Here is a 9,921-nt window from a genome sequence, read left to right on the forward strand (position 1 = left end):
CGGTCGATAGTGGCCGGCCGAGAGGGAGAGAGGGTATGAATTAGTCCACGAGACAGTGAATTGCCTCTATTTCTCCTCTAACAGTCTGCGTCTCTTCTTTTTCTCTCACTCTCGCTTAACGTGTCTAAAGAAGAGGAAGAAGCTGAGAAAAAGGCCAAAAATGCCAGAAAAAGAAAAATCTAGTCAGAGAAAATTTTGTATCCAATTTTGAGCGCCGAAGTAGATCAAATAACGTTGTCTCAATTTGAAACTTTCGTTATTTTTATGTCTAAAACTTCTCAAAAATGTATTTATTCACTAAACGAATTCTATAGTATCAACAGGAACAAAAAAAAATGAAATGTAGTTCAAAAATAATTCAAAAAAACAACAAATCACCACTTCAAAGTTTGAGCAACATTAGTCTCTACAGGTTTATAATCAGTGAACAATAGATTTTTGTAGTTTGTATCTAGTCGCTTCCACTCTTCTCGAACGCTCTCCTCCCAGCTATTTCCACGTGGCAATGCTTCATAGAGCTCCTCCACCTGAGCCAGTCGTTTCTCCCTCTCGTCCATTGTTTCGTATCGTACTTGACCTCCTCCATTGGCACATCCTCCTGGACAAGCCATCACTTCCACGTAGTCAGTCTTCTCCTTTTTCGTCTTCATCTTTCGAACCAGATTTTGAACATTCCGGAAACCGTATACTTTGGCTACACGGAGCACAATCTCTCCGGTGGTTGTCGATTCGACGGTGGTGGAGAACATGTTCTTGTTTCTGAAATAACCATTTTTAGGTTATTAGGGTACTAAGAGATTAGAGCTGGCCCCGCAACGACAACTACAGTAACCTAAAGATTTCAATTCTCTGATTTTTAATTCTCGTTTTTCTCTGAGTTTCAAGTCGGAAAATGCAATTTTAAACAGTAAAAAAATTGACTAAAATCTATCTAAAATCGAGAAAAATAAATCCGAAAAAAACTGATTTCTAGGTTACGGTAGACTACGCTGTGGGACCTTCCAGAATAATAAATACTCACAATTTCGACGTCTTCACGATTCCTCCATTCTGAGCGACGAAATCTCGAACGATGCGGTCTGCATAGCCGCCGGATGCACCTCCATCCTCTCCAATGATGATGCCTGAAACGTTTTTCAGTTTTTAGATTTTTTTTTACTTCAATTCGTGATTCACAAACCTCTCGATAAAGAAGTCGTCCAGTTGTTCTCTTCCTCTTCTTCTACGTCTTCTGCCACGCCTTCTTCCTTGACAAGCTCTTCCAGTAACTCCGCCGTACTCACCACACAATCAGTCTCTCTTATCTCCGTTCCCTCAACCCTAAACTGTTCCCTCGATGTTCCAGCTTCTTATCGAAACATGGCATAACAGCAGCATGGAACACATCACAAGGGCTCAGACCCTCTTTTTTCGCTAGATATCCCTTCACTATTGCTCCACTGATCGCTTGAGGTGATCGGATTTTACTGATCTTTGGAATCAAAAGCTCTCCGTGGCTCTTCTCAGCGTAACAAACGAATCCAGGGCAGGCGGATGAGAGTAGGGGTCTCGAGGTGGATGGTGTTAAAAGGAGTTCCTCATAAGCTAGAGAATGTGCGAATTGGCGAGCGAATGACGAATCGAGAACGTATTTGACACCGTGGCGGCGGAAGAAGGATGCGATCAGTTTGGCCAAGTCTTCCGGGGTTTTCTGTAAAAATTTGGATTTTCATCTTGAAGTAAAATTTGAAAAAAAAAATACTGCGAAAATAGGAAAATAATGTTTAAAATTTGATTTTTTTTTTAGAAGCAAAACAGCAATTTTTCCAGGTTATTTTCTCAACTTTTCGACAATTTTTCGATGATTTTCATCATTTCTCCCAGTTTAAATCGAAAAAAACGGTAAAAATCGTCGAAAAATTGCAAAAATTAGGAAAAAAATGCGCAAAATTTAAAATTTCTCATAAGCAAAAAACCTTTTTTTCAGACTGTTTTCTCAATTTTTTGATGATTCTCATCATTTTTATTCATTTTTTTACCCGATTTACATCGAAAAAACAGTGAAAATTGTCGAAGAATCGAGAAAAGGGCTGCTGAACTTTGCCGGAAAAATCCGAAAAATTCAGTTTTCTGCTTTTGAATCTTAGAATCTTTGAAGCATGTTCCTCTAAAAAGCTCTTCGGAAAAGTGTACCTCTAGCTTAACCGCTAAGGACGTTATAGTCTGCGGACTGATAGTGATAACTGCCATTTTGGAATTTCGAATTCCCTCCAAAAGCCTTCCAAACGATTGTTCCTCAACAAGAACCGTCTCGGCACTCGTGATACATCCATTACAAGCCAGGCAGTCCGCTAGAGAGATTTTCACCGATTTCTTGTCCTCTTTTGGCTTATTTTCTTCGTTTTTCGTCTTTTTCGCTCGAATGTTGACCTGCGGCTCTTCATTTTTCTTCTCAACCGTTCGAGTCTCCAATGGAATTATGCAGTCCTATTTATTTAACTTTCGATGAAAATTACCGAAATTTATGAAATTTACCAAGTTCGGAGCAATAAAATCCGACACATTGGACAGTCGTACAACGCCACTGAACCCCGAGTCTTCCATTCTGTGTGGGCGTTTTTTTATTTAACAATTTTTTCAAATTTAATAAAATATATCGTTTGCAGAACGTTTCTCCCATCTAATCGTACATAATTAAAGCATTCAATAATTTATTTTGTACAGCAGATCTTTAAAAAATAGCCATTTTAAATCAATGATTACTAATCACTCGTCGAATACAAATCCCGAATTCCCTCATCCAGCCATTTGGACTGCATTGGCGTTCCGATCTCGTAAAATGGGTTGGAGATTGTGTTACAGTAGTGACCGTGGAATCGTTTGAAGATTAGTCGAATCTCCTGATCTTTCAACGAGGCAGCCGACGTGGCATCGAGTGCAAGGATCATGCGAACGCCGGTGTTGGTGACAAAGCCGAATGATCTCCACTTCTGATCATTGTAGAGCTGTCCCAGGAACATTTCCGATGCCTTCGTGGCTTTTTCATCAACAATATCCAATGAGCAGAACGTAAACATCTCAATTTCCAGCAGCTGTTGCGCATATCGCGGATTCACTGAATCGAATAGGCGAATATTCTGAAAATTATAAGATTTACAGGGATTTTACAGGAAAATTATTGAAATTTCAGAATTTGTTTTTTTTCAGGGAAGTTTTCGAAAAACTTGAAAAATTGCAGAAAAAAGGTTCATTTTCGAGACCGTACGAATCGGGGAGACACCCAAAAGCGGGAGACACGAAAGCGGGAGACACGAAAGCGGGAGACGAAATTGCTTACCGTACCACCGTTAATTCCCAAACCGAGAGTAACCAAGCGGCCGAAAATGATGTACAGGAGCATAAAAAAGGTCTCAAAATTTTTTTAAACATATTTTCATTTATCTCGGGTATTTTATTCACAAATTTACTGAAAAATAGCCTAATTTTTTACAACGGAACAGTGGATTACGGTAAGCAATTGCGTACTTTCTCCTCTTTCGTCTCCCGCTCTCGTGTCTCCCGCTTTTGGGTGTCTCCCGGATTTGTACGGTCTCTCATTTTCGAAGGAAAAACCCAAAATTTAGTTTTTCCGGCATGTTCCTTTAAAGATTACGGTAGATTTCTAAAGGAACATGTTGCAAAGAGGATGGGTCTCGACGCGACACCGCCGGTTATGCATTTTTTTTCATTTTTTCAGATAATTTTCTCAGTTTTTTTGACAATTTTCACCGTTTTTTCGCCGATTTTCAACGTTCAAATTTATTATAACTCGAAAAAATGAATTTAAATTAAGAAATTCATCGAAAAAACGGTAAAAACTGTTTTTTCATAATTTTATCTCGATTTTTCAGATTTACATCGAAAAAACTGTGAAAATCGTCAAAAAATTAGAAAACTCACCTCTTTTCCGTATATGAAAAATCCAACGACTCCGAGCATCTTTTTTTCAGTTCTAAATTTTTATTTTTCATTCAATTGTTTTTCAAAATTTTCAGATATTTTCAGCCGATAAAGAACGCAATTTATTTTATGACCGATAAGCAAAATTTTTTCATTCAAATAGAGAAACGAAACCAGATTGAAAAACAAAAAAGGAAGCACACACACTGATTAAAGAGAACCATAATAATAATTTAAACAGGCAACAAAGAAAAAAGGATTATATTGAGCTAGAAAATTATTCAGCACTCGCTTCGAACTTTGGATACTTTGCCTGCGCATCACTCCATTGTTGCCGGCCACTGACCAGATCCGAAATCAGTCTTCCGAGCTCCGAGACCTCCAGCCGAATCTGCGACATTGTCTCCGCGTGGCGAATCGTCACAGTGTATGGAGTGGTCTTTCCGGATTCAAAGTCGACGGTGATACCGAATGGAATACCGATTTCGTCGGTACGAGCGTAGCGGCGACCGATGGTTCCAGAGCTGTCGTCCTGGAATGATATATTGATTTAAAAAGTGGAATATATGATCCTGGCTGGCATTTATAACTCTGACAGCCTCTGACCCCTACTTACCACTTTGTAGCTAAGCTCATAGTGAGAAAGCTCCTCCTTAACAGCATCCATCACTGGTACCAACGTATCATTGGCAGAAATCGGGAGAATTGAGCACTTGATAGGGGCGACGAGTGGCTTGAATGCCAAGAATGTTCTCTGCTCATCTCCTTCTCTTTGACGGAATGAGTGCTCCAAAAGGGCGTACATGATTCTTCCAATACCATAAGATGGCTCAATGACTGATGGAGTGATCTCTTGAACATGAATCTTCTTGGAGTACTTTTTAATATTGACAAGATCAGGTGCCAATTCGAACTTCTCTCCATTGATATCCAAATTGTAGAGCTGCTTGGCAACAAGCTCGGCTTCGATAGCAGTGACTTGTTCACTGGTAAGCTGTTGGAGAGCGGTTTGGATCTTCTTCGCCTCCTTCTTATACTTCTTTCCGAGAAGAGCCATGTTGGCTTGTGCCTCTACAATATCGACGTCAACTGGTTCTGGAAGCTTCTTCTCCGCCACAAGCTTCACATTCGTCGCCTTGTAGTGTTGTTGGAGATCGTAGCAGGCTCTGTCGGCGTTACCAACGCATTCGATCCAGCCGTAGGAGGTCAGAATCTCGGCATCCCAGCAGTCTTGGGCGTAGTGAGCCATCTCGTTGGACAAGTGTTGACGGAAGCGGAGACGACGACCATCGATACCGACTTTCATGAGGAATTGATGACAACGGGCCATGTAGTAACCGAGGGTCTCGTTGGCTACGGTTTTCTGAAAGAATAAGGTTTTACTTTGGTCTCATTTCGATGCGGCTGAAAATTCGAGAGTGGGCGGAGCTTAGGTCGGGTAGCGAAATCCTTAAAGGCGCATGTAATTTTCCTGTATTCTTTTGACTTATCTTTTTTAAATTTTACGATGATTTTCATCGATGTCGAAAATAGCCGAAAATCGTGCGAAATTGCTCGAAAGTAGGCCAGAAAATATATACGAAAAATGCATGTTCCTAAGCTCCGCCCACTCGCACTACCGATAAAAATTACTCACATTAGCCACCGCCTCTCCAATGGCGACTTCTCTAGCTGGAGCACCATCCAATTGATTGCATGCCGAGAAAAGAACGAGCTTCTCATCAGCAACCTTTGCAAACTTTGGGAATCTCTTATCCTCTGGATCGACGAAATGCTCAATCTCGCACATTGTGAATTCACGAACACGAATGAGGCCCTGCCTTGGCGAGATCTCATTTCTGAATCCAAGACCGATTTGAGCAGCAGCGAATGGAAGTTTTCCTTGATTAAACTCCAACAATCGCTTGAAGTTCACAAAGATTCCTTGAGCGGTTTCCGGGCGAAGGAATGCTTTGAAATCGCCGGTTGGACCGATTTGAGTTGGGAACATCAGATTGAAAGCGATCGGCTCGGTGAGATCGTTTCCGGTGATTGGAGACTTGAACTTGAATCTAGTGATAACTTCATGCATATCCTTATCATCGAATCCCTCGAGACGAGCCAGCACATCTTCACCGTCTTTTTTGATCTCAGCAGACACTTTCTTGTCCTATAAAAATTGACTAATAGAAGAGGAGATACCGTAAACACTCTAATAGAACGTCACCCGAATCGTCAACTTTGAGCCCATGTATCTCATTTTCTGTGAGAGATATCGAAAAGTGGTAAACTAATAAAATGTTGCTGATATCATGTTGAAGTTTTTATTAGTTGACAACTTTTTGATATCTTTTTTAAAGAAGTGAGATATTTATGCTCAAAGTGGACGTTCCGGGTGGTGTTCTATTAGAGTATTTACGGTATTTTACTATTTTACTCACATTCATCAACTTCTCAATACTGTTCTTAATCAAATGATCCGCACGAAAGCACTCTCCATTCTTGGTGTCCTTCACCATCCAATCAGCAAACCGATCCACGTGTCCAGATGCTTTCAACACTGGTTCTGGAGTCAATGAAGTGCAGTCGACCTCAAGCATACCCTCCTCCAGAATGAAGTGTTTTCTCCACTGTTGAAGCATATTAGCCTTGAGAGCACATCCCATTGGACCGAAGTCATAGAGACCGGTGACACCACCATAAATGGCGAAGGATTGATCATAGAAGAAGCGTCTTTTCAGAAGATCCTCAAGTTTCAAACGATCGAAAGAGGCTTCCTTCGGTGCCAACGCGATTTCGGTTTCCTCGAGAAGCTTCTTTCTGGCCTTCAACTCGACGACAGCCTTATCAATATCGATTTTTGGGGCTTGTTTTGCCTTCAAGTCACGGATCAAGTCTCCATATTCTTTGACAGCTGCGCGGAGTGGCGCAAGTTGCTGAAAAATTGAGATTATAAAGTTCTGGTATTACTGAGGTCTAATTTTGCGTTGCGGACGAAAATTAGAAAGTGGGCGGAGCTTAGGTGCGGCAGCAAAATCCTTAAAGGAGCATGTTTTTTCGTTCTTTTCTGGTTTATTTTTCAGATTTTTTTTGTTTTTATGCAAATTTCTGCGAATTGCCAGGTTTTCATAAGGAAAATGGGCAAAACCCATGAAATTCGTCAAAATCAAAAGGCGAATTTCAGAAATTTTTAAAGATTTTCAGCTCGTTTAGTGCTGAAACTGTCTATGAAAATGTCTCAAAATTGGAAAAGAATTTTTTTGCAATAACCCGAAATCGATTTTGGGACATTTTTAGCTCTGAAAAGCCATAAAATGGCTCTAAAATTTTCGGTCAAAATTCAGTTTTAGGAGATTTTGAGAGACATTTTCAGCACTAAATGAGCTTCAAAATCCATGACAACTTCTAAAATCCGTATTATGATTTTCGACGAATTTCATCGTTTTTTGGACATTTTTCTTTTGAAAAATCGGCAAATCTCAGAAATTTTCATAAAAACAAGGGAAATAATCGGAAAATCGGAAATAATAGGCTCAAAATAATTACGGATTCTGCTACCGAACCTAAGCTCCGCCCACCCTCGAATTTTCAAGGCACATTGAATTTTTAAATCACCGCTTCAATTTCAGGAGTCGCCATTTGCTTGAGATAATCCGAGATTTTCTGTCGTGTCTTCTTCTCGAAACGAGGTGCGATAGATTTTCTTTGGGTTTGGAGGGGAGCTTTTCGATTATTCGAGACTACTTCGACCTGGAAAATTGGTATTTGGGAGTAAATTTTGAGAAAAGAAACAGAAAAAAAAATTTTTACAGTTGTTTACCTAAAAATACAGATATTTAACCGAAATCAAACCCCCAAAAAAGAATCGAAATAAAAAAAGCTTCGCGAAGATTCTAAACAACACCCTATCATAAAAAATAAGCTGTCAGAGAACGTTTTCAGAACCATTTTCCCTTCTGAATTCGTAGAACCTCGCAAATTTTTCTTCCAGGAGAGAATGCAAACGCGCTCCCCGGCTACGCGCTAGAGAGTGGAGAGTGTGAGAGAAGTTAGAGAAGAGACGTGGAACTTTACACAACTTCTGAAGATAACGACAATAAAAACGAAGTATTTATCTCAAATTAAGGATATTTTTTCGATTTAAAAAAGAATTGAGGAAACTGGTGAATTTATTGGCTTAAAAATAGAAAAAAATAGTTCGAAATCCATCAAGCAAGCCGTCACATTTCATCATGTTTGTGTAAAACTTCCGACAAGTCATACAACGCATTCTTATCAATAAAATGAGTAATGTTATTCGATTTATTGGGATTATAATAGTCAACACAAAGAGCTTTATCAGCTCTTTTGTTTCGAAATTAGCGGAAACAAGCATTAAAAAAAATAATTCAGATGAGGCAAAAAATGGCCACCAGCCAACCAACTTCCTGGTATGGAGATCGCGCGCGCGCCGCTATATAAAAAAACTGGGTTGATTGAAGCTTGTTTTTTCGCCTCTTTTCCTTCTCGAGACCCAATTTATTCTGCTTTCTAGAAGGCTTTCTCACCTTGAAGAACTTGGCGTCCGATGAGAAATTTCTAAGCAATCGTTGTGTTGTGCGGATATTTTTAAACAAGTAACCAGATAGCATAAACTGAAAATCTCTAATTTTCAGGAAAAAAAGCGAGAAGCAAGTAAACAAGTGATATTTAACGGTTAATCTTTTAACAAATATGGATTATTCAGAATTTTCATAGCTAAATATTTAAAAGATTTGAAAAAAAAAACAACCGGGGGGTACAAAACAGAAAAGCGCCTATGGCAAAAAATCGTAAAGAGAAACAGGTAGTCAGCAGAGTGGAACAAAATGACAACGAAAAAGAAAAAGCTCTGGGAGCAATAATTTCCAAAAAAAGAAAGATCTAGAAGAGGTAGTGGAAGAATTTTCGGGTTTCCTCGTAGGCGACAAACAGGCATCCGGAGGCGAAGCATGTACGGAGATTCGTTGGGAGAAGGCCTTTGTAGAGTCCGCGAACACCTGAAAAATAGGATTTTTTGAAAATTTTATTGCTCAAAAATATGCAGAAAAACATGTAGATTAACATAAAAATAGTGAAAAAATTCGAAAAAAAATCCTGAAATGCAAAAAAGTGGGATCCGGTGGCCTTGCGGCCTAGTGTGATTTTTCTAGTCCCTGCGAAGAAGCGCGCGAATTCGAATTTTCAGATTTTCCAAGTTTATTGTTAATATTTCTCCCATATACAGTACGGCCATAAATATATGGAAAACCGTGTTTTTCAGTTGATTTTGACCATTTTCAGCAGTCTGGAGCTCGGTTGTCCAGTTTCCAATCACTACGAAAAATCTGGAGGGTGTAAAACAGACCTAGATTGAGAACTTTGCATTCACAGATTTTTTTTCAAATTTTATAGTTTTTCAGTTTTTTGCCGATTTTCGTACTGAAAATGTGAAAAAAACAGATCTTTCAGAAATCGGCAAAAAGCTGAAAAACTAGGAATTTTCAAAAAATTCTGTGAACGCAAAGTTTTCAATCTAGGTCTGTTTTACACCCTCCAAATTTTTCCTAGTGATCGGAAGCTTGAAAACAGAGCTCCAGACTGCAGGAAATGGTCGAAAATTAACTGAAAAACACGGTTTTCTATATATTTATGGCCGGTACTGTATACGGGAGAAAAATTGACAAAAAAATTGGAAAACCTGAAAAAATTGAATTCGCGCGCTTTTTCACTGCAAGGGGACTAGAAATCTCACACTCGGCCGCCAGGCCAGCAATGCGGTTTTTTGCATTATAGGATTTTTTTAAAGGGGGGCTCCGACCAAAAATGTTTATTGCATTAAAATGTGTTAAAATTTATCTATTTTTCAAATATTATTGCGAAAAAATTCAAAGAAAATCCGAAATCCCCGAAAAACGGCGTTGAAAAGGAAGAAAATCCAAAAAAAGGTGCCGCCGAGGGACGAGGATTTTCAGTGAGAAACTTAGGCCACGGCACCTGACAGCCTGTTTTTCAAGTCGCCGACAG

General features: G+C 39.4%; 4 protein-coding genes across 4 annotated transcripts in view; all 4 read right to left on the reverse strand.

Moving 5' to 3' along the window:
- Nucleotides 1–374: 374 nt before the first annotated feature.
- Nucleotides 375–2,583, reverse strand: Cbr-oxy-4 (the record flags this gene model as incomplete). The annotated part of the gene is made up of 6 exons (XM_045236131.1): nucleotides 375–759; nucleotides 1,022–1,124; nucleotides 1,181–1,278; nucleotides 1,320–1,690; nucleotides 2,173–2,466; nucleotides 2,515–2,583. The coding sequence occupies 6 exons, from the start codon at nucleotides 2,581–2,583 to the stop codon at nucleotides 375–377; spliced, it is 1,320 nt and encodes a 439-aa protein (XP_045097280.1).
- A 158-nt stretch (nucleotides 2,584–2,741) lies between these two features.
- On the reverse strand, nucleotides 2,742–3,957 carry CBG21319 (the record flags this gene model as incomplete). The annotated part of the gene is made up of 2 exons (XM_002648942.1): nucleotides 2,742–3,116; nucleotides 3,919–3,957. 2 exons carry the CDS (start codon nucleotides 3,955–3,957, stop codon nucleotides 2,742–2,744), a joined length of 414 nt encoding a protein of 137 aa, XP_002648988.1.
- A 238-nt stretch (nucleotides 3,958–4,195) lies between these two features.
- Nucleotides 4,196–8,528, reverse strand: Cbr-gars-1 (the record flags this gene model as incomplete). Its single annotated transcript, XM_045236132.1, has 6 exons — nucleotides 4,196–4,450; nucleotides 4,535–5,281; nucleotides 5,555–6,067; nucleotides 6,327–6,833; nucleotides 7,513–7,647; nucleotides 8,322–8,528. The coding sequence occupies 6 exons, from the start codon at nucleotides 8,526–8,528 to the stop codon at nucleotides 4,196–4,198; spliced, it is 2,364 nt and encodes a 787-aa protein (XP_045097281.1).
- Nucleotides 8,529–8,799: 271 nt separating this feature from the next.
- The window catches only part of CBG21322, a gene marked incomplete at both ends in the record, with an annotated part of 2,319 nt that continues 1,197 nt past the window's right edge, over nucleotides 8,800–9,921 (reverse strand). Inside the window, one exon of the mRNA XM_002648944.1 lies at nucleotides 8,800–8,915. Coding sequence (XP_002648990.1) covers nucleotides 8,800–8,915 — 116 coding nt within the window. The remainder of the gene's footprint in view (nucleotides 8,916–9,921) is intronic.

The sequence above is a fragment of the Caenorhabditis briggsae genome, assembly GCF_000004555.2.
Source record: "Caenorhabditis briggsae complete genome, chrIV, whole genome shotgun sequence".
NCBI classification, from domain to species: domain Eukaryota; kingdom Metazoa; phylum Nematoda; class Chromadorea; order Rhabditida; family Rhabditidae; genus Caenorhabditis; species Caenorhabditis briggsae.